This window comes from Aulonocara sp. 'chitande type north' Nkhata Bay, linkage group LG15 (genome assembly GCF_057382095.1).
Source record: "Aulonocara sp. 'chitande type north' Nkhata Bay isolate Kocher_YH1m ecotype deep benthic linkage group LG15, A_spYH_male_GT1.1, whole genome shotgun sequence".
Classification (NCBI taxonomy): Eukaryota; Metazoa; Chordata; class Actinopteri; order Cichliformes; family Cichlidae; genus Aulonocara; species Aulonocara sp. 'chitande type north' Nkhata Bay.
Window position 1 is genome coordinate 4,751,109 of NC_141358.1, and position 24,278 is coordinate 4,775,386.

The following is a 24,278-nucleotide window of genomic DNA, read 5'->3' on the forward strand; positions in this document are numbered from 1 at the left end:
ATATTTTAATTGAGACTGTTCATAATGCCTCAGAACTATGCACCTCATCCCCCCCTTTTCTTTTTCCACATGTCTGCACTGGATAGGAGCTGCTCTGAATCTCATTATACATGTATATAGTGACACTAAAAGGTATTCTATTCTATTCTATTCTATTCTATTCTATTCTATTCTACTGCTTTACTCTGAATTAAATGTGTTTGTGTGTGATCTGAAAACAATCACATTCAGTTTGTTTGTTTGTTTTAAATTGACACTTTACACAGCATCCCGACTTGTTTTGTGGCATTGGGGTTGTAATTCTGAGACTTTAGTTTATGAAGATTAATATGATCAATGTGTCTGTGAAAGGAAGGAACATACAATTTTAACTTTGTTGTTTAAAATTTTATTATTTAAAAGCTATCAGAGTTTATTTGAAGGTAAACCAGTGTCATAATTTCTTCCACCAGTGAGCACGAGGAAACACATCAAATTTATAGTCCCATTATTCCAGGCATAATCCTGACAGTACACAGCAGTATAACTGGCTGCCTTACAAGTAACCCTGTTAGCTTTTGCTACAACAACACATGTAGTTTCTGTATGAAATAAAATACTACATGTCACAAACAGATTTGCTTCACTCGACCTTAGACGAGGCTCCTTCCTCACCGTTCTTCAGTGTGAAGACAATCAGTATTTCTGAGCGCTGATGTACAAGATATGCTCGACACCCAGCTCAGGAAATGAGCAGGCTGTTTCCCAAAGCGTACGACAAGAGTCGAAGGCTTAACCTGATCTTTATTATAGGAATAAATCACACTTTGTCAGGTGAGAGTGTTTCCTCTTAGTGAGTAAAACTGTTCCCAATGTGCGCATAAACATGTAAAAATGTTAAGTTTAAATGAAACAAATAAATACAAAACAGTTATGGAAACACAACATTTTATGAATGTCTTTGCTCTTATTTTCTTGACAATTCAGAGCATTTAATACTCTCTGATGATGACCTTCAGGGCATAATTATGTTTCATTTACACACATAATTATGTATAATTATGTTGGGCTTGAATCTTATAAACAGAAAAATAGCAGTTACCATGAATTACAGCCCATAAATGAGGTCAGCTTACATATACTTCACATACCTTCACTGGATGCTTATTATTTACCACGTTTCAATGAATGAATGAACCAGCATCGTGTTTTGCCCGCAGTGTGGCTCTATCTACCAGCGATAAATGCACAGTCATTTTCTATTTCTCATGGATTCTCTTTGAGCCTCACGCTGCTCCACTGAAACTCCATTTGCAGTGATAGTTGTGTCAGAAAAAAAATAAACTTGGCACTTGAAATCTGATCTTTCAAGAGCTTACAATAGATCTCATAAAGCAGGGCATGTCACGGGACGCTGATGATTGAAAAAGAAAATAAAGGCGATTCCTCAGGGTTGAAGTCCCGTCAGTGAGTGGGAATTGCTAAGTTATAATCTTTTATGCCACTGATATGCAGATCCATGCTACAATTTGACACAAAACTTTGACTTAGTGAGGAGGAACGCCACTTTCCAGAACACTGTGCAAAATTTAATATTCTGCAATATGTTCCCACCGAGGTACATCCAATCAAAGAAAATGTGAGATTTCTAAAGTGCAAATTACGCTCAGTGCCTCGTTCTAGCACGCCATCCTGAAATAACCTTAGGGTGTGCAACCAACCAATGACTTGTGGTCAAAATAGGCCCCGGGGAACACTGATGGCTCCACAGATCGCAGCATTGCACCATATCCCACCTGTCTGTCAAAGTTGCTTAGACAAAGGAAATGAATACAGAGGGAAAAAGATATGACAGCATGGAAGGCAGGGAGATTGAGAAGATGTGTTATCTGTGTTTGTTTTCGCTAAAGGAAACACAATAACAGCTCAGGGGGCTGCTGCTGTGGGTTTTTAAGCAGCTGCCTGAATCAATGGGGAGATGGTGCTGTGTGATAATAAATTTATCCACGGGCTAAATTTAATTTCTTTCGAAAGAGAAGAAAGAAAAGCACATTATTCCAGTTTTCTGTTTGTGTGACCAGCACCAAGTTATTGGAAGATCTGGGAGTAATGGTGGCACACAGTAACACTCTGATCGCTCTGAAGTCCTCCTTTAATTGGTGTTGACAGAATCCGAGTCTTAGATATTTTTATTCCTTTTCGGTGCAGACAGGCTCAAACTGTCAAAATCTACTTTGCACATCAAAAATAAAGCGACTGCAGGTTTGACAGAGATAATCCCACTGTCTTGTTCTTGTTTTTGTTTTTTTAAGATGGACAGATCTCTATTTGCAATCAAGATCAAGCAAAGAGAGAGCGTTACCTTAAATGCATATATACCTGATATTTACAGCTAACCAGTACATGGTTCAATTTAAAAGATATCCATCAGTCAGTGATGCACGGTCTAAACACCAGAGTCTTTTCTGCGACATGTCTTGGTAAGAAACGAGCAGTTTGATTCAAACTAAGAAGCAAACTTAAGGTCGTTCAGATCCGTGTGCTGTACTCACTCTCCGGGCTCTGTGACACATGGTTGTCCTCCGACTGAGATCTGTGACCCTTGTGTGGGCAGAAAGGGATGTAACGAGCCCAAGATTGAGATTGGAGGTGAGAAGTTATGCCAAACGGAAGATCATACACCTCATCAGTTTCCAAACTGCTGCTAGAGTCTTGAAGATACACGTTTTCCCAGGCTAAGAGGCCACGTTCACGTTTAGTCCCTGAATGGTATGAAGAAGGCTGTTAGTTGAATATGCCGCACCTTTCTTTATATGTACACATATACAGTGTAAAACAAGATTAGTCACTGTTGACATGTCAGCTAACTGCTCCTAGATGTGCATGACTTTAAGCCGGGGTGACATACTGCATATAGTGTGTTTGAAGAAGATACGTTTGACTCCATTATTTCCCAAAGCCACAACATATTGATCTGCATGTTTGAGTTGGTACAGATTTTATGCCCTTCTTAATACAACCTCCCCATTTATCCAGGCTTCAGACCAGCACTGGGGGCAGATTATTTGTGACCTCCTCAGGCTGGGAGAACACCAGGGAGCCACACTCCAATGTATATACTATTAGCTGTCGGTAAATTTGTTAATTTCTTCTGTGAGGTTGGCCATTTAACATGAGTGCCTATGAGGATTGACTCCCTTTTAAAGGGACTGCGGTCTTTTGCATTTCTTGGTTAGCTTTATTTATTAGTAATTCTACCATTTTGAATTAACATCACACAGGAAGTCTGTCATTTTTAATTGATTTTGGTGATTTTTGTATTATTCAGTCGTTGTACTTTTTCAAACTCCTCCTAGGGTTGTAATTGTATCAATTTCATATTTGGTTTGTCTAAACAACAGAGCTGCGAAATGTTATATTGCAAACTTTTTGAGTCTTTGTTGAAGGCGGTATCTGTGGCACTGTGGTGAATTTCGAACACTTGCCATGGAATTTTAATTTGCTGCCATTCACTTATAGATTATTCAATCTGACCCAGACTTCTTTCTGATATTTCCATATAAACGAAGATATTTTTATAGAAATATTTAATGGTAGTCATAGTGCCCCCTTGTGGCAACAAGAAATGCCATGAGTTTTGTCCATAACATTTTGAAATTATGGCAATTATGAGATAGAGGTCTCAGAAACTCATGTAGCAAATATGATACAAATGGCATTAGGCTATAAGGTTAAGCAGTTAGTGGTACTACAATTTGAAAACTGAGTTTTCATCAAAGGATGTGACATTGGTGCCATGTTGAATTCTGATTTTTGGCAATGAAACAGGAAATTGCTGTATATCTCAAGTACACATTGTCCGGTCAGCCCCAGACTTCACATGCTTGATAAGAGTCAGAGTCTGGAGACTCTTGAGGTCACACTTATGGCAACAGGAAATCAACAGTAGGTGATAATCATCATCCCACGTACATGAAACTTTTATTGGTGGTTCCATGCATGATATACAGCAGTGTGTCTTATAATTAGTGGTTATTCTCCATCACCACCTAGTGGGCGTGGTGGGTGGGTGGGGGTGTGGGTTCAGTAGCCAATTTAAGCAACAACCAATTAGCATCCCAGGCTTAAAACATCCACATAACCACATGAAACTCCTCATCTAAAGCACGCCTGAGCTGTAGCATGGCTCGACAGCAGCACCCCTGAGCATGCACTGAGACGCACTGATTGCAGCTTTAACTGTATTTATTACCTGCATTTACCAAGAAGTCCCATTGAGATACCTCTGTTTTACAAGTGAGACCATACACACATACACGCATGCTGAGGAGGCAACATGCACAAAAGCAGGGCCATACGACTAGTATACTTCAATGATATGCTGGTATAAATATGTATCTTAAATACATCTGTGCCATTTGTTATAAAAAGTCTGTATTATTCAAGAGAAGCCATCCATTACAGCTTACCAGGAATTGTGTTATCTAAGAAGAAGCCAAGGAAGCCTCCTACAAACATATGAGTAGTCAACAATATTTGCAACACTTGATCCACCTCCTTGACACCTGAGACAAAAAAGTATCACAAAAGATTTTGGATGATTTGCTTTTTATTTAACATTAAAAACTATTTATAGTGATATTTTCAATGGTGATTTTACCTGTGTCAAGAAAAGTGTGATTCTTCATGATCCAATTTGGAATAACAAGTGCAGAAAACATGGAGAAACCAAATATAAAGATATTCCGAGAAGAATTCATATCTGTGGACTGCCATGTAAGATGTGTCAGCAAAACACAGATAGTAGCAAAAATGTAAATGATTAAAAAAAAAAGGATTTAGCACGGTTGTTTACCTGCAGATTAGAAATTCCAGCAGCTCCTATGACTCCAAACATGATCATGAACATCCCTCCAATCACAGGTGTAGGGATGGTTGTGAAGATTGCTCCAATTTTTCCCAGGATCCCCATCAAAATCATGACGAATCCACTCAGAAGAATCACTGTTCGACTGCCCACCTGTTGCCAAATGAAACATCATGCGGTTCATATGTTTTGCCCGGGTAATCAGGACCCACAGCCTCACTCATAAATTAGGTTTGCAGTCTTGATCCTTGTGTTGAAAGATAATTAAGCTCCGGAGTGGAACATTTTATGCAATTCATATTCACAGTATCTTACTCTGGTGATGCCGAGGGCTGCCACATTCTCGCTAAACGAAGTAGTGCCATTGCCCGTGCCAAACGCCCCTGCCAACAGTGACCCGACTCCCTCGACACCGATGCCACGATTGATGGCGTGCTTGGGGGGAGGCGGTGCTCCTGACAGCCTGGCACATGCATGGTAGTCACCCACAGACTCTGCCATGGAGCATATTATTCCAGCAATAATGCCAACCACACCTGCCAGGCTAGCAGTTGGCAACCCCCATTTACCTGAATAGGTAGGTCAACAGTTAGGCTTGTCACTGCTGAATACGTCTTTTGGCATTGTTTTAATTCCCTGTGGACTCACCAGGATAAGTAAATGTGAACCAAGAAGCCTCACTCACGACATTTCCCTTCACATCTGTGCGAGCCAGGTAGCCGTATTCATCTGGATCAGATGGCAGAACATCATAGATGGTGAGGAGGTAGCAGACTAACCATGAGACTGCAATGCCCAGGAGAATCTAATCAACATCTAAAGTTAGTATTAGAGCCAGTATGTTTTTGCTACATCAAATATGAAGTCGAATTTTAAGAGAACATACTGGCATTATCTGAAAGAGAAAGAACTTTGAGACGTGCAGTTTCTTGATCTTGTTGTATGCAGGAACAGGGATTGGTATGCGGCGGAGGTATTGAGAGAAAAGGATGATCAGCACTGTTGTCCTGTGCATAGAAAAGAATAAGCAAAAGGTGATGAATGCAAACAAAAACTCAAAAAACATCAACACAAACTGCTGAATTTAACTAATTTAATTGCATGTAAAATTCCCATGTCATTTTGTTACAAGTTGCACAAGTACAAGTTGTTACATTTTATGGAATATAGTTGAATTAAATTATTTGATTGTTTGATACCAAACACATTTTCCTTAAAGATTTTTGTATTTTATTAAATAAATCTTTGATTTTTAAAAAAATATTTCAGTGCATTTTACTCAAAATTATGACTTTATATTTATTGTGTCATTGGAAACCCATATGGAAAAGATATATATAAATCTTATAAAGTTTCTGTCTTGTGTGAAACTTGTATGAAAAGCATACAAGAGTGAAAACAGATATAAGATCCCTTGAAAAATTATATAAATGAAACTTGTATGTTTTGAAAACTTACTAAAACAATATATGAAAGTGGCCACTTTCATGAGTAAATCATATAAGCCTTATATGATTCACTATATGAAGTAGGCCACATCTGCTGCAAGTCTTTTATAAGTTTTTTCTATTTCTTTTCCATATGGGAAGATACTGGTGATACCGCTGTAGACACCATGTTTAAATCACTAGCTTTTGGCTGTATGCTAAACCACGACAAGGCAGAATTTACATCCTGATGTAAGTCTAGACTGTGACCTTGTGGGATGAAAATCTTCAACCCCATACTGATGCTTCAGAGTGGTTACATACATAGCAGAAATGCCCCAGTGGCTGCCTGCCTTCACTCCAGCTGAGTCGTACAGCGACAGGCCTATGAGTGACACGGTTGGAGCAATGGTTAAGGGGCCAATGAAGCGCATGAGGAAGCCGATGAGGCCAGAGAAACCAACCAAGACCTGGAGGAGAGAGGCCACCATAATAGAGCCCTGCAGCTGTGGACGGGAACATAGTGTTCAAGAACATCAGTATCAATGTCACCGTGTTTTCTTTGGCTGAGTGTTAGACTTAAACAATGAGTACAACTCGTTACTTCCTGGAGTGCAAACCACATGTGTTCACTGAATAAATCATGAGCTCTGCAGAAGTGCTGTTATGTTTTTGTTAGCGTGCTTTTAAGCAAAGATTTGGATGCGCAGAATTTGCGTTGGCTCACTGTTCTCATGCGGGTCTGCCACACTTCTATGAAGACAGGTGAGGAGGTATTGACCAGGCTGGCATTCTTGGTCCAAGCTGGGCATTCCCAGTCTGGCATGGACAACAAGGCCATGGCTGGGGTCACCAAGGCAAATGTACCTCCCTGTAGGATGGGAAGCCTAGAAGTGTGACATAAACAGTAATAACTTTCAGATAAACAGACAATCAGTTAGACCCATAGTTAGCACATGGTACGCTAACAAAAGAAGACAGTAGGTCGTTAAGCACAAGCTAGCAGATTCAATTTTCTTTTTAGTAAGCTTGTTTGTTTTTTTAGCCTAAATTATGCAATACTTTGCACAAAAAAGTCACTGTACGTCTTGCTAACAGCCCATAGCTTTGTGCCCTATAGTGCTGACATGGTTGCATGTCCAGAAAGACAAAATTAATAATATTTATCATAATAGCAAGCTAACATTTACTAAGATGCTAAGATTTACTACAAGCACCAATTGATGCCTGTTTTTTTCTTTTTGTTGTTATTTAATAATCTTTCTAATTCAGCTACCTTTCAAACTTAACATGTATTTGTGTCATAAGTACATTTTTTTTTTATTAATTCCTGTCATAAAAATGTGATTGGAATTTAGTAAAAGAAACAAAGTATCTATGCAGTGTTGGGCAAGTTACTTTGAAAAAGTAATTAATTATAGTTAGTAGTTACTTCTTCAAAAAAGTAACTGAGTTACAACATTCTAAAAGTAATTGATTACTTGAAAAGTAACTATTGCGTTACTTTAAAAAAACGTTTAACCCTCTGGGGTCCAGGATATAATTGGCCATTTTTAACTACTTTTGATTTTCCCTCCACATTTTACCTTTAAAAACTATTTACTTTGCCTTGTTTGGTATCATCCTTTTCAGCACAACCTCACGTGTCTGAATTTACAGTCAGGTTTTCATTTTGACAGACTGTATTAACATAATTGATCTAAAATCAGACAAAAAACATAAAATCAGAGTAGAAAAAGTTCTATTTTTTACTGTAACAACCACAAACATGTTTATTGAATCATATTTCATAACTTTAAATGTAAATATAAATTGTCAATTTTAAAATCATATGCACAAGTTTTGCAAACAACAAAGTTATTTGCATCCATTTACCTTTTACCTTTTTTAAAATAACCATTTCAAACTATTTACAGAACAATCAGCTGTTCTTCAATAAGATGCCACACAAATTATTTGTGCTACTCCAAATATTTCTGTCCACTATAAAGAAGAACATCACAGCCTGATACCTGCAGGTCTGACAGCAGCAGGTGTATCACTCCTGTTTCTACCTGGAGACAGCAGTCGCCTCATTGTTCTGACACACAACACAAAACTATCCACAACACTACACATATTACGTTATTCCCATCCCTGTATCTATGTAAATATTAGAATCTTACTGAATTTTTGAACATGGTCTTGCTCATCCACGGCAGCAACATCTTGTGCAGACAGAGTTGTATTAACTATTAAGTCAATATCAGACCATCCCTAAAGGATACAAAGCAGCAATAACCCAGCAGCAGCACTATTACCTGACACCGAAGATGACCTGCAGAATCGTGCACAGGCCAGAGACGAAGAAAATGTTGTTAATGAGCTGACTCTGGGTCAGGCTGTCATGCTGCAGACATAGGCCCTCTGAGAGGATGAGAGGGATGGAGATTATCCCACCAAATGCTGTCAGGTAATGCTGTAGAAGAGACAAACAGTGATGATGATGACAAAACGATGGCAGTGATTACACTGTTAACAACATTAGTGAAACAGAGAGAGCAGAAGGCCTATAAGGCATCCGTGTCACTTATGGTATGGGGTCATTTTCTGTATTTGTACACAAACAAAAAGGGGTTGCTTTTAGACTCCTTAACTGCTGTTGTGATGTTTACAGTTGGATCTCTGTCCACCACTACACTTTCAAAAGTAAGTGGACAACCTAATGTAATAAGAAATACAAGGATTGTGTTTAATACTTGAAAATCACTTGCAGTTACTGACTGCCTGAAGTCTAGAACCCATGGACATCATCAAAAGCAAAAATGTCCTCCCCTGAGACACTGTGCCACAGAAAAAATATCGAATTTCTTTACCTTTTATGTCATTATTTGTTTACTCTGTGAAGTACTCGCCAATCAGTTTGGCAGTATTTGTTTGAATCTGAGCAGAGAGTACAGCCCTGTACACTTTACAATGCATCCTCCTGTTTCTATGAGCAGTCACATCATCAATAAACACCACTGGCAGCCACTCATGCACGTGCCTTAACATCAGTTCCACCATACTTCACAGATGATGTGATATGAGCTGTTCGTCTCGTTCTTCATATGTTTCCCAGAACTGTTCAGTCTCTGTTAGATGTTTAAGTCTAATCTGTCTGCACCTTTTTGCATTTGCATTCATGAAGAAGTCTCACAGAGGTAAACCTACCTCCTTGAGAGTGTTCTTAAAGTTCTTTTTCTTAGCCATGGAAAAAAGTCTGGTATCGTGCACTTTAGTTGTCACCTGTGGTCTTTCAGGAATTTTGATGTTGTTGAGTTGACCTGTGCATTGATTCCTTTTAAGATTGTTATGACCATTCCTACTGTTTTTGCTTTCTCTGGTTTATTTTGAATTTTCATCCCAATTATAGAATTTTTTATTTGCAGAAACATGTCTTTGGATCTCATTTGAGAGGGAAATCCAAATCTAAATTCAGCCCTTAAACTGCTTGCTAAGTGGGTGTCCAGTTACTTTTGACCCTCTGAAAATAGAGGGCTTTGTCATTGTTCAAAAACTTTTGGATCTGATTATACATGACTGATAAATGGATGAAAAAGACACCAATACACTAATCACATCAAAGATTAAACACACCTGAATAGCCAAGAAAATGCACAGGTACCAAGGTGGAACATCAGTCACACAATAGGTCGGTTTATTTCTGTCTCCATCTGTTTCAGACGTTTTACACGCCTTTCCTTTGAGGTGATCATTAACTCGCTCATCCATCTGTAATATCATAGAAAAAAAATCAATCAAAAAATCAATACAAAAGAATCAGTATGCCAAAATAAAAGGAGATGAAAAATCATTATCTCGGGACTAGTTCACTTCCAGTTTATATAAAAACAGGGAACAAAAATTTTACTGAGGACAAACAGTGCTTTAAGAAATTTATTATTATAATTGTTGTTTCTGTAACGGTTAATCCACCAGCATGTGCAAGCTCTATAACTGAAATAATAGTTTTGATTGTAAAATACAATTATAGCTATCCATGAATTTTGAAATTTACACTTTTATAAATAAAAACCCCAATAAAACAGTAAATCACATGATCATTTTTAACTAGGATGCTAAATATATGAAAAAATTAAATTATTTTAGTTTTCAAACAAAGTTTTTTGACAGATGCTAGAATGTGTGAATTCTCGTTTTTATGACAGGTGGTCCAATAAAATTTTTAAGCACTGTACTAGTGTAATGACCTGCCTTCAGCTGCTTTTTGTGACTTGCAAATATTCATTATTTAACACTGAATCATTGAATAATTTGAGGTTTTATGTGCACGTTCAGGCAGAGAGTAGATGCAATGGAATGCACAGACATCATAAAGCATTTTATTTCTTTATTGGACTCGTATGTTTAAAAGAAAATACCATATTGTGTATATGTGCTCTAAACTGCAGCAAGCACTAGTAGGTTGCAAAACTTTCAAAACTTTCTCACCCTTTACTCCCACTGGATCACTTAGAACAGAGTTAAGTGCAGCTCTTATTGCAGTTAAAGGCAATCTGAACGTTTCCAGGTGCCTATTGATGCTGACCTTATTTAGAAAGAATGCTCAAAGAAGCAAACAATGGTATCTTTTACAAAAACACGTTATTGTACTCACATCAAACGCAAGATTGTCGAGTCCACTGCTGTCCACCCCAGAAGCCATTGAAATTTCAAAATGAAGTAGATTTTCTAACAAGAGATGAACCAAACTGTATGTACAACAAGGTACTAACAAGCAGTTGTTACTTGTTAAGGAGCCAAAGGTGGACAGGACGTTGTAAAGGTGTCTTACTGGCAGTGTCTGCCTTTCAGAGTATCACATTTATAGCTAGTACTGTTATGGTCATCCCAGGACTAAGTTCAGCTCCGGGCACCCGTGTTAATTATTTTTTAACCATGTGGACTTCCTAGCGCTAAAGGTAAGTTAGGAGAACAAGGTAAATAAATGACACTGACTATTGCATTTGTTCATATATTATCCAGTTTCTGTGAGTTAAAAATTATGCACTTTTGCTTTCAAGGTCTGATGTGACCCCCCCTTTTCGCTCCTGGACATCAGCTAATGGGAATACTTGCCCAATCGTCTAATTTGGATTGAATTTTCTAAAAGAATAAAACACTGATTCATTGAGCCTCATTCTTCTTATTCTATCTGTGGTAGAACAGCCAGTGTGCTTAAGGTCACTGTTTTTCTTTATGCACCACATTCATCTTCAAAGAATTCAGAATTTCTTGCTCTATCAATGATTACAACCTATCCCAGCTCGATGCAGGAAAACAGACACACTATTATGCTCCCTCCACCGTGCTTTACCCTCGGATAGAAGATGCTGCAGTGCCAGTGTTTTCGTTTTCCATCTCCTCACTGCAAAAAGGTCCTCGGGTCAAATCCACTGGGCGATTGTGGAATTTGCATGGTCTCCCCTTGTCTGCATGGTTTGACACCTGGCACTCTGGCTTACATACCAAGCATGTTATGTTAATTGGTTAATTGTCTGTCTCTCTGTGTTGGTCCTGCGACTTGCCCAGGATGTCCCTTAGCTCTTGCCCTATGACAGTGAGGATGTTGTGACACTGAATTGGATAAATGGAAAAAATTAAGTGAATGGATTTTATTTACATAGATAATCTTTAATTGCATTCATGGCTCGTGTTCAAATATGATGATTTAATGCAAAAAGCATAAAAATTAAAAAGGTTGACTTCCAGGAACCTAACTTACTCTAAATAATTGTAAAGTCCAGTAAAAGCTGTGATAAGTTGACAGAGAGTATATATCAGCAATAGTGATAAAATGTTGTATGATTAAGGATGGTGCATGATTGGGGATATACTTCCCAGCAAGGAGAAAGAGATGTGAGAGAAATGTGGCCATGCAGAGCTGTATGTCCTGCTGTATTCTTGCTGTATGTCAGCAAGAATGCCGGAAAACTAATAAACTAAAAATCTTGAAACTTGGTGGAGAGGTGGTGTGATGATTCAGAGATGAAAGCGTCCAAATACATAACACCAGAGGCAGATAAAAAGATTGAAAACACTGAGTCTAGGCTTGGGGTCTCATGCCTTAAGCAAAATATACAAGGGAAAAGGTAAGAGGCAAGGTCCAAAAATCCCAAAGCACACATGAAACTTTTAAGAGACAAAGTATGAATTAAAGTAAAGGATATTCTAAAGTCATACACAAGGAAATCTACAAAAGAACATCAGAAAATAAATGTATAAATATAAATGTAAATGGGAGGTTCAGCAGTGAGTACGAGCATAAAATAAATCTGGCAAATGTGAATATGAGTGGGTGCATGAACTCACCAATCATTTTGTATTTCCTTCTGATATCTGTACCTGAGCTGAGGTGACGCAAAAATTTCCCCGTTGTGGGATCAATAAAGTCTTATCTTATCTTATCTTCTTAACAATAAAACCACTTGTGGGTGGTAGCAATCCTTTGCAGGTTTTAGGGTGGGGCCTAATCATTGCTGTAAGTGGGTGTGTTTGTTTGACAGTAATGTTCAATTCAATTCAATTCAATTTTATTTATATAGCGCCAAATCACACCCGATGTAATGTTTCCCAGAGCAACATTAACAAGATGACACTGTTCCCATCACCTTTCTGAGGGTTTAACGCTGAGATCAGAGTACACCGAGGTAAATGATTGTCCGATTAAACTCATGACGAAGAAAACTCACGGGAAACTTTAAAAAAATGAATATGTCATAGACAGGATATTTGGGCGAGGACTGCGCGGCTTTAGTGTCTCAGTGGGTCTGATGTTTAAAAAATTGTTTTCTTTCTTCTTTGATTTGCTGATTTCATGTTGAACTCATAGATAACACTGACAGATTCTATTTGATGGCTTATAGTTTCCATGTGAGACTTCTATTACAGACTATTACAGGTTACAAAATTGTTAGATAAAAAGATTCATGCCAGCAAGCACTCTTTCTTTTTCCACAAAGCAGTGAGGAGAATGTGAGTGTTGATTAATGCGCTGAGCCAGGTATGGCAATATATTTTGGCAATATATGTCACAGTCATCAGATGAAAACAGACTCCAGTGTCCAGTTAGGTAACAGAAAGAGGGTCAATTGCAGTGCTGTGCTTTGTCTCTACAGCAGCAACATTTAGGTGTTTGATATGAGATCATAGCAACCCAGACTCACCTACGTTCCAAAGCTAAAGTCAGTGTAATCCATGAGTTCACACAGTTGTCTCACCTATTCTGATTGAGCTGAAGCAATTACACTAGCAGAAACAGAACTACGGGATAATAAAACCAGATCCACCCCAAAGTCAAGAGAAATCCTTTTACTGGGTGTAGATATTTAGTTAGCAGCGCCACAAGCAAGCTCTTTGCACTTTGAGATAATTCTAATATCTGTGTCTGTGCTCGCAATGTGAGCTCCGCGAGCACACTTAGAAAGTCATTTATATTCTAAATTACTCTTTGCAGAACACCATGCTTTAACGTCACTGGCTGCGATACGGCAAATTATTAACACCCTGCAACATTTTCATATGCAGTGCCTCTTTATCATTTTGTATCATTACCAGACAGATAAATTTTTTATATTCTGAGATTAGAAAAACATTTCAGTCCATTTGTGTGGATAGAGCAAGTAAAATATGATCTCTTTGATCATTAAAACACTGAAGTATTTTCTGTAATGTGTTTTGTTGCAAGTATTTACAGTGGGGGAAATTTAATCCCCTGCTGAATTTTTAAGTTTGTTCGCTTGTGATGGTGCTTTCATTTTAATGGATGCAGACAGAATATAAACCAAAAATCCAGAGAAAAAACATTACAGAAAAAGTTATGAATTGATTTGCAGAATTTGCTAGAACTCTGGATGCCACACATTGGTTGTATGCCCATTAAAATCAGTCATCCAGTCATTTACAGATAATCCTAATCTCCGTACACAGAATCAGTTTCTTCCATTCCAACCTCTCCACTACAATGTGCAAAACCAAAGAGCTATCAATTATTTGGCCATGGAAGAAATATCAAATGACCATCACTTGCTCTTGGTCTGAAGATCTTGCTTCATGGGGGTGAGGATGAACATGAGAGAGATGGACGATCAGCCCAAAACTTGTTAACGATGTGAAGGCAGTTTGGATCAGAGTCACCAAGAAAACCTTTGTTAACTAACTACATTGTAATGGACTGAAATATTGCTGGTCTTTGTGCTCAAGAAGACACGAATGTACACCTGTTTTATGAATGATTCAGAGAAGGCTTGGGAGCCGGTGCTGCGTTCAGATGAAACCAAAATCGAGCTCTTTAGTATCGACTTGACCCGCTGTGCTTGGAAGAAGAGAATCAATCAATCAATCAATCAATCAATCAATCAATCAATCAATCAAAACTTTATTCGCCACATGCAGGTTGCCCTGCAGTAAAATGGGACCCCCCCCCGACCTTACACACACAACACAGACATCACATGGGGGTACAAGTCGGAGATCGGTAGAGTTACAGAAAAACACTGAAATGTACACTACAATGGGAAAGTACAAGAGGAAAAAAAGAGACCTCTACTCATGCTGTGCTTCCATGGTAGGACAGCATGAGAACAGGAAACAAAAAAATGCTGAGAATGACCTAAAGGACATCTCTCCACAGTAAAGCAGGAGGCTGTTTTCTCCTGTGGGTACAGGACGCCTTCACTGCATTGAGCAGCCATGTAACACAACATCTTGGATGAGAACCTCCTTCTCTCATCCAGAACACTGAAGACGGGTTGTGGACTAGTCTTCCAGCATCACAGTGACCCAAAGCATGTAACAAAGGCAACAAAGAAGTGACTAAAGAAGAAGCACATTAGACTCTTGGAGTGGCTTAGCCAGGCTCCAGACCTCCATCCTAGAAAATCTGTGGACTGAGTTGAAGTTTCAAATACCAAGGATTTAGGGTGTTTCGGTAAAGAGTAAATTATTTCCCCCACTGTAGTTACAACAAAACACTTGCAACAAGATGATGACCAGACACACATCATCCTGTGCTGAATGACGTTTCCCTGTTTAAAACGTGACAGCTGCAGTGATGCATCTACGTTACGTTCAGTCATCGGTTAGCAGTGATGTGACTGAGACTCGTGTTCACATTCATGCATGCAAATCTGCTCTCAGACTCATGATGGCATGTTCTGGAAGGAAAAGGCTGGATGCAGAAATGTAAACACATGGCATAGAAACAGCAAAGGAAATGCAGCTAGTGGACTTCAGGGCACACACAACAAATGCTTCATGTCATATTTATTGATGCAGCAACTACAGACTCTCAATGAGCCCGAGGGAGCACATAAAGAATGTGCGTTCTCTTTGAAACCCTCTGCAGCGGTGTATGTCACCACGGCTGCATTGTATATAATCAGGCTCATTTTCATTGTATCTTTTTTCTTTTTAATTTCATAACTTGCCAAAAATACTTTTAGACAACATCTAAACAACTTAGACTATAAAGTAAACATGTGAAACAGGTGAAAATGATTTTTCAATGTCCACGTTTATAGTGAGTAGGGAAGACGGCTAAAGCAGATGACAGCTATCATAAAGTTCACTTTATTGTTTTAATCCCCTGCTATCATTCTCATGCATCTTTGTAGCTGTGATAGTGAGCAGTGAGTCATTCATGTCTTCCTCAGACGGGCCGGTAGACACTGACCGAGGACGTGCGAGTTATACGTCAAACATGCTGCGTTTCTACCTGAATAAAATCAGATAATCAGATTAATGGCTGCCTTTCTCATACATCGTACAGCTTGAAATCACAGACCTTTTCAGAGTAAACAAGTGACAGGATCACTCTGTTCAAAAGTGAGTTTAGGGAAAGAAAAGGAAAAATACAACAAATTACCAAACTACCAGTGTGAGTGGCCTTGCTATGAGGCAGACTTAATGATTAAAAAAACATTTTAAACACAGACCTTGTAGTGAAAAATAATTGGGGTTTTATATACGCAAGCATATTTACAGTTTTTGTTTATTAAATAACATAAATAACAATAAAACGCATACATAACACAGAATTATTGGTGTAAGTGTACAGTCACAAGTCAGCTTGTTTTCATAATACCTTCCGAAAGGCTCTTTCTCAGCAAGTGATGCACTTTCATGAGAAATTTTAAAGTAAGTTTTCCTTATTCAAAAGATGAAAAAGAGAGCAACCCTCTTCACCTATTCTCCTTGTCTGTGGTTAACCTATCCAATAAACTCAATGCATCTGGGCATGTAGACATGGTCAGAGGGACACACTGAAGTTTAAACTGAGCATCGTAATCGGGAACAAAGGCGATTTATGTGACTTTGTACGTGGCATGGTTGACTTTGATGGGCTGGTTGGAGTATTTTAGAAATTACTGGTCTACTGGGATTTTCAGCACAGAGAATGATCCGTAAAATATAGAAAATACCCAGTAAGTGTTAGTTCTCTGCGTGAAAATGCCTCTTTGATGCCAGAATTACAGGAGAATAACCAGATTGCTTTGAGCTGATAAGAAGGCAACAGTAACTCAAATACAACCGTGGCTCAGGGGGTTGGGAAGCGCATCTGTAACTGGAAGGTCGCCGGTTCGGTCCCCGGGCTCTCTGTCCTGGTCGTTGTGTCCTTGGGCAACACACTTTACCCTACTGCCTACTGGTGTTGGCCAGAGGGGCCGATGGTGCGATATGGGAGCCTTACTTCTGTCAGCCTGCCCCAGGGCAGCTGTGGCTACAACTGTAGCTTGCCTCCACCAGTGTGTGAATGAATAGTGGCATTGTAAAGCGCTATATAAATCCAATCCACTATTATTATTATTAAATTACAACACATCAGCAGAACACCATGTCGGGTACTACTCCTGTCAGCTAAGAAAGGGACTGAGGCTCCAGTTTGCACAGGCTCGCCAAAACGGGACACCAGAAGGTTGGAAAAATGTTGCCTGTTTGGATGAATCTCAGTTTCTGCTGTGACATTTGGATGGCAGGGTCAGAATTTGGTGTAAACACCATGAAAGCATGGATCCATCCTGCCTTGTATCAATGTATCAGTGGTTCAGACTCCTGTGGGGAAATGGTGTGGGAAATATTTTCTTGGCACACTTTTGGGCTCCTTAGTACCAACTGAGCATCGTTTAAAATCCACAGCCTATTTGAGTGTTATTGCTGACCATGCCCATCCCTTTATGATCGCAGTGTGCCTGTGTTTTGATGGTTGGTTCTAGCAGGATAACACACCATTTTATGAGGGTCAGATCATCTCAAACTGCTTTTCTGAACATGACAATTAGGTCGCTGTATATTCAAATGACCCACAGTCACCAGATCTCAATCCGATAGAGCACCACTGGGGTGCAGTGGAACAGGATGTTTTCATCATCCGACAACAGCTGACAAATCTACATAAACTGTGCGATGCTGTCATGTCAACATGGACCAAAATCTCTGAGGAATGTTTCCAGCACCTTGTTGAATCTGTGCCACGAATAATTAAAGCAAAGACAATCTCTCTTTTCCACAGTTGGGCATTTTTGTAAGAGAACACTACTAGAAATTCATCAGCAACTAAACAGAATAACAAAGAGGCATTATCACATGTGTGCTTTGAATATTTAGTGATCAGCTTACACAACAAACATTATGTGCTGTTTGCTCCCACATCAAATATGCAGCAGATCTCCAGATGAAGCGTGTTCAGTGTTAATAGGTCAGAGATGGCAAATAATAATCGCAAGATGATTTTGTTTTGATTTGCACACATAGATAAAATAGACAGATAGTAAGTATTATTTATTGTTTTATTGTCCCGCAGAGCACACCGGTGTGATGCAATTGGTGTAATGCAATCTCCTATTTGAATCTAGCACAAAGGTTACCTTTCAAACCAAAAGGCCTCACCGTGAATGCAATCAAGAAGTTACCCCTAGGCTCTGTCTGAGGCCAGTATAACACACTGAAGCTTTACACTTATTGACAAGCTTTAAACCTTTGAACCTGAGGCAGAATTTAGATAAAATAATCCAATTTCTTATTCACCGCTGTCTCGGTCCTGACTCAGACCACTCAGTGTTGTCACTCCTGTGAAGAATGCAAAACATTAGTGTCAATTCAAGTAAAGGGTTGAAGGTCACAGCAGTAAAGATGCTTTAGGGGAGAATCAGCCAATTTTAATATCACTTCAGTCGAGATTTTAAAGCAGTGAATCGCTTTTCCCTAACATGTTTTTATACTCAAAAGTTACTGCTTTACTGCACAGAAAAGGATTGCATAACTTAGTTATTGACATGTTTTACAACCTCTGCAGTGAGCTTAAGGAGATAAAGCCTTCCCTGTAGGTATTTTGTAAGCAGTTCTCAGGTGCTTAATCCGCGTTACAGTCATAATCATGCAAAATGCAATATAATACTCCCCAGTCTGGACACTGTGTCCAAAACAAAACAAAACCACTGTGTAACCATTGTGTAAATTGTAGTTCTACAGTACACTGTGTCTTATCTGCCTTTCCTCAGCTGCAAGTAGTAGGGACAAAAATCAATGACATGGAAAAGCTAGTTTGTATTTTGTGTTTTTATTTTAAAAAGTCTCTCAAAGTCAAAAAGACACAAGCATTCCTGTGCAGGAACTTTAGTGAAGCTATAAAATGTGATTTTTTCATGTATTGCCAAGCTAACACCATTCCCATTTTCTTTTATTTAAAAAAAAGAAGAAAAAGAAGAAAAAAAAGAAGTGTTTTCAGCTTTTATTTGCTTCTCCTATGAAGAACAAACGGACTTAGACTGTGAAGCTGTCGTCCCTCTTGTGAGCTCTTTCATGTGCCATATTGACGTGGTATTATGAGACAACAAAGGCAGAAACTACAGCAAGCCAGCAAGAAAAAGCAGCGACGAGAGAAAACGAGGGGGAAATAATGGAAAAACTTGAGTGCTCTTTTAAATCTCTCTTAGGAAGAAAATGTGGTCTGATAAAATACAAACACATGCATCGATGCTACACTGCCTCAGCGTCAGCTTGGACTTACGCTTTAATCACTATTTTGATGGAACATTTGTCTGTGTCTCTTCATCACAGTTATTGATTTGATTTATGTGATAGCCACATTAACATAAAAAAAATCAATACTCATTATTTAAACCCAGGAGAGGAGAACATATGCAGCAGGACCACATTAAATGTTCATTCACTGCAGAGGTTCAGTCCAAAAGGTTGTAATTCTGCTGAGATGTGTAGCAGTCAACATTTGTTATGTTTTAGGGGTAAATAAATATATATGGCGAGTAATAGTGGACATAAATTGTCTGAGCAGAGTGATGCAAAAGTGTTTTTGACAAATTTCACAGAAGCTAAAACTAGATTATGCAGTTTCTGGGGAAGTGGCAGAGGGGTTGTTACTACTGTTGTTTGTTATTTCAAAATTGAATCGATCAGCTGAAAGACCTCAGGAAATATAGCAGTCATCTGAATGCTTAATCAGCATTGACATTAATGAAAAATTTAGCAAACAAAAACATATACTGGGATTGTTTACTTTTCAACACTCTCGCCAAATACAGTGGGGCAAAAAAGTATTTAGTCAGCCACCGATTGTGCAAGTTCCCCCACCTAAAATGATGACAGAGGTCAGTAATTTGCACCAGAGGTACACTTCAACTGTGAGAGACAGAATGTGAAAAAAAAATCCATGAATCCACATGGTAGGATTTGTAAAGAATTTATTCGTAAATTAGGGTGGAAAATAAGTATTTGGTCAATAACAAAAATACAACTCAATACTTTGTAACATAACCTTTGTTGGCAATAACAGAGGTCAAACGTTTACTATAGGTCTTTACCAGGTTTGCACACACAGTAGCTGGTATTTTGGCCCATTCCTCCATGCAGATCTTCTCGAGAGCAGTGATGTTTTGGGGCTGTCGCCGAGCAACACGGACTTTCAACTCCCACCACAGATTTTCTATGGGGTTGAGGTCTGGAGACTGGCTAGGCCACTCCAGGACTTTCAAATGCTTCTTACGGAGCCACTCCTTTGTTGCCCGGGCAGTGTGTTTTGGATTATTGTCATGTTGGAAGACCCAGCCTCGTTTCATCTTCAAAGTTCTCACTGATGGAAGGAGGTTTTGGCTCAAAATCTCACGATACATGGCCCCATTCATTCTGTCCTTAACACAGATCAGTCGTCCTGTCCCCTTGGCAGAAAAACAGCCCCATAGCATGATGTTTCCACCCCCATGCTTCACAGTAGGTATGGTGTTCTTGGGATGCAACTCAGTATTCTTCTTCCTCCAAACACGACGAGTTGAGTTTATACCAAAAAGTTCTACTTTGGTTTCATCTGACCACATGACATTCTCCCAATCCTCTGCTGTATCATCCATGTGCTCTCTGGCAAACTTCAGACGGGCCTGGACATGCACTGGCTTCAGCAGCGGAACACGTCTGGCACTGCGGGATTTGATTCCCTGCCGTTGTAGTGTGTTACTGATGGTGACCTTTGTTACTTTGGTCCCAGCTCTCTGCAGGTCATTCACCAGGTCCCCCCGTGTGGTTCTGGGATCTTTGCTCACCGTTCTCATGATCATTTTGACCCCACGGGATGAGATCTTGCGTGGAGCCCCAGATCGAGGGAGATTATCAGTGGTCTTGTATGTCTTCCATTTTCTGATGATTGCTCCCACAGTTGATTTTTTCACACCAAGCTGCTTGCCTATTGTAGATTCACTCTTCCCAGTCTGGTGCAGGTCTACAATACTTTTCCTGGTGTCCTTCGAAAGCTCTTTGGTCTTGGCCATGGCGGAGTTTGGAGTCAGACTGTTTAAGGCTGTGGACAGGTGTCTTTTATACAGATGATGAGTTCAAACAGGTGCCATTCATACAGGTAACGAGTGGGGCACAGAAAAGCTTCTTACAGAAGACGTTACAGGTCTGTGAGAGCCAGAGATTTTCCTTGTTTGAGGTGACCAAATACTTATTTTCCACCCTGATTTACGAATAAATTCTTTACAAATCCTACCATGTGAATTCATGGATTTTTTTTCACATTCTGTCTCTCACAGTTGAAGTGTACCTCTGGTGCAAATTACTGACCTCTGTCATCATTTTAAGTGGGGGAACTTGCACAATCGGTGGCTGACTAAATACTTTTTTGCCCCACTGTACATGTCTCTATTAGAGACTGCCGAAAAACAACACTAGATGATTTAAAATAAAATTAAAACAAGAATCAAGGACAAATATTCAACCTTGTTGCACAGTAATTAAAACTAGAGAGAGGTCAAACTCTTTTATGCCATCCTTTTCTTTCAGTATAAACTGACTGGATTGAATATTAAACTCATTAGTTGAACTGGACTTTGCATGGATCTTGGCTTGATTTGGTTAGTTTATTGGCCTTTTTCCCCGCTACAATTGCAGCACCATAAGTTCTCAATAGAGTTCTTTTTATTTTACTGCCAGACTTGAGTGCCATGCTGTCAGCAGCAGGGTCCACATAAAAACTTTCATTAGCTCTTGCAACCAACTCGACAGTCTGCTCAAGCCTTCCTTGTACAGTTTGAGATATTTTGCTCTCTTAGCTGAGTGTAGCGATGATGCTATCTCCTCAATAACTATACTTCATTAGCACATTTTGGCAAACAGCTATGTAACCACATTAAAATGAGCCGGTCCTGTGCTACCATAATAAGTACTCTTAATGTTATTCAGCAGGAAACGCACAAGCATTTTGGATGAATGAGTTTTCACTGGAGGTGGGTTATGCAGTCAAAATGATGATATGGATGTATAACAGTGCTATAATGCAAACACACAGTGTCCTCACCGTGTAGTGTAAAGGCTCAGTGACCTTTATTCTTGAAAACCCTGAAAATCCCATATTCACTTTATTCATATTTATTCTCGTTTAAGTAGCACTTGGTATTCTTTTCTCCTTGAAGACTTCGTTAGAATCTTCACCTTTACTAAAATAAAATTTAAAAAAAATCCTAAAACCATCTGCATTAATAAAAAATGACTCATGGGTGGTGTCAGAAGAGCTCAGTCACAGTACCCAGTTCTACAAGTCTGCAGCTCACAGTCAGACAAACACTGAAAGAGTGCCTTCAGGTTCAGTGGGGCATTCAGCCCCATTCATTCTCTGTCGTTGGCCTCAGGTTATCTCTCTGATATTTAATTAAGGAGCTGAATTCTGTTATGAAAATGTTGCTGAAGCTGAACAATAAGTGAGGTACATCCAGTAAAGTATTATCATATTATATTATAAAATTAAGCCTTCACCTGCATGGCTGCTAATTAGGATAATCTAGATCCTGAATTAAACAATTAATCAGAGCTAAATCCTCTTTATAGGCCATTTTATCCTTGCAAAAGCCTTTTGGACCCCATTGAGTGCTGTATTGAGAAAGCACCCTGATGCCACAATGAAGGTGCTAATAGCATTACAGATCTGGATAAAGGGAGATATGGCACAGCCTGATGAGTGCATAAACAACCAAGCTGTTCTGTAATGACACCTTCATGGGTCATTTGGAGCTTCATTTTCATTCTTTACAGCTTATTCGTTTCTATCGTCTTTACCCAATGGTCTGCTTGGTCTTGTTTGTTGAATATCTAGCAACAGAAACACCAGGAGCCACAAGTGGTCCAGACTTTTTTTCCCATCACAGTGTGGATCCTGCTCTGAATCCTAAACTGTGATGAGGATAATTAGCACAAACAATGTTATAGCTGAAGAAATGGCATTTGAGCGATACCACATATAAAGTCAAAGGAGGTGGAGGGGCTCTCCATCTTTCACCAACCCCCATAAAATATAGAAGAATACAGTTTTCTTTCATGATTAATTGATTAAGCTTAGAGTTAGAAACACACTGTTTTTAGTTTTTGTTTCACCAGTTTGGTTGATTAATATTAGCTTGGTAGAAAACACAATGACCCACTTTTCTGGTTGATTCAAGGCCTTTTTTCACTCTTGGTTTAGGTAGTTTGTTTTGGCAGTGTGTTTTGATAAATAAGAATTTGGGAGAGAGGTTTAGTATTGTGAGACTTTAAAAAAAAATTAACTTGCATTTAAAATGCTTACAGTTCTTTTAAACAATTGATTTAGGTGCTCTAACATAATTTGGGGGCTTGCCTGAGATTTGGAACCAGAACCTACTACAAATCCAGTTCTTGCTGATGGATGTGGCATATTTTTTGCATCAGGCATTACCAAAGTTTTTACAGTTCACCCTGAGAGAGGCATGAAAGGTGACATTAAACGCTACATGTATAAAGGCTAATTTACACCTGGATGTAGATGTAAAACTGTCTGTGAAGCTGGATTTAAGAAATAAGTGCTTAAAGCTTTAAAAACATTTTTAGCGCCATCTTCTGTCAGTACAACAGTCAATCTTAATAATCCCCACCCACCCACACACACAATGCTGTAATTACTGAATAAACAAAACAAAACACACAATTTCCAGAGTCCTCTAAAATGCTTCGGGGCCTCATACAGCAGCAGACAAGATATATTCCTTTTGGAACAAAGAGAAACTATTTATGGTCAATTGTGCTGTGATAGATGTTAAAAATGGATGGGTGCTAATTAGTGAGAACCTTTAGTCTTTAGTACATCAGACTGTGCCTATATACTAATAAGAAGCTACTCCTTCACAACAAAATATCAGAAAACAATGGTGCATTGATCATAGAATATTAACAAACGCACGTGTATTTGACCAAAAGTGACTGTACACAGACTCCCCTATTGTTCTTGGACTATCATCAAAGTCACACAGTAGGTTTGAGCCAAACACAAAGCTTGTCCCCACCAAAGATCAAAGCGCGGTCGAGGCTTTCATGCGGCCCACTGCATTGTGTTCATCATGAGCCACTTTGCCTTTTGTTCATTCATGTAAATGGAGATGATGAAAGAGGTGGTGTTGCTGCAGACGAGCCAATCTGAGTCGTGCTCTGAGAGACCAGCAGAGCACTCTGGCTTCTCCTCTGAAATCCCCTGT

General features: G+C 39.1%; 1 protein-coding gene across 1 annotated transcript; it reads right to left on the reverse strand.

Annotated features, from left to right (window-relative positions):
- Nucleotides 1–408: 408 nt before the first annotated feature.
- LOC147312305 (solute carrier family 23 member 1-like) lies at nucleotides 409–11,069 on the reverse strand. Its single transcript, XM_086263650.1, has 12 exons — nucleotides 10,913–11,069; nucleotides 9,892–10,026; nucleotides 8,574–8,731; nucleotides 7,001–7,160; nucleotides 6,598–6,779; nucleotides 5,733–5,853; nucleotides 5,495–5,651; nucleotides 5,162–5,415; nucleotides 4,835–4,999; nucleotides 4,640–4,748; nucleotides 4,449–4,544; nucleotides 409–2,741 (listed from the first exon to the last, which is right to left on the reverse strand). The coding sequence occupies exons 1-12, from the start codon at nucleotides 10,958–10,960 to the stop codon at nucleotides 2,509–2,511; spliced, it is 1,818 nt and encodes a 605-aa protein (XP_086119776.1). The 5' UTR covers nucleotides 10,961–11,069; the 3' UTR covers nucleotides 409–2,508.
- Nucleotides 11,070–24,278: the final 13,209 nt, after the last annotated feature.

Excerpts from the sequence above, each read along its gene's own strand:
- LOC147312305 (XM_086263650.1), bottom strand. The coding sequence starts at position 10,960 with ATGGCTTCTGGGGTGGACAGCAGTGGACTCGACAATCTTGCGTTTGAT. Across the intron at positions 6,780-7,000 it reads GGCAGACCCGCATGAGAACA|CTGCAGGGCTCTATTATGGT; the intron begins GTGAGCCAACGC and ends TCCCGTCCACAG. Across the intron at positions 2,742-4,448 it reads CTTAGATAACACAATTCCTG|GGACTAAACGTGAACGTGGC; the intron begins GTAAGCTGTAAT and ends CATACCATTCAG.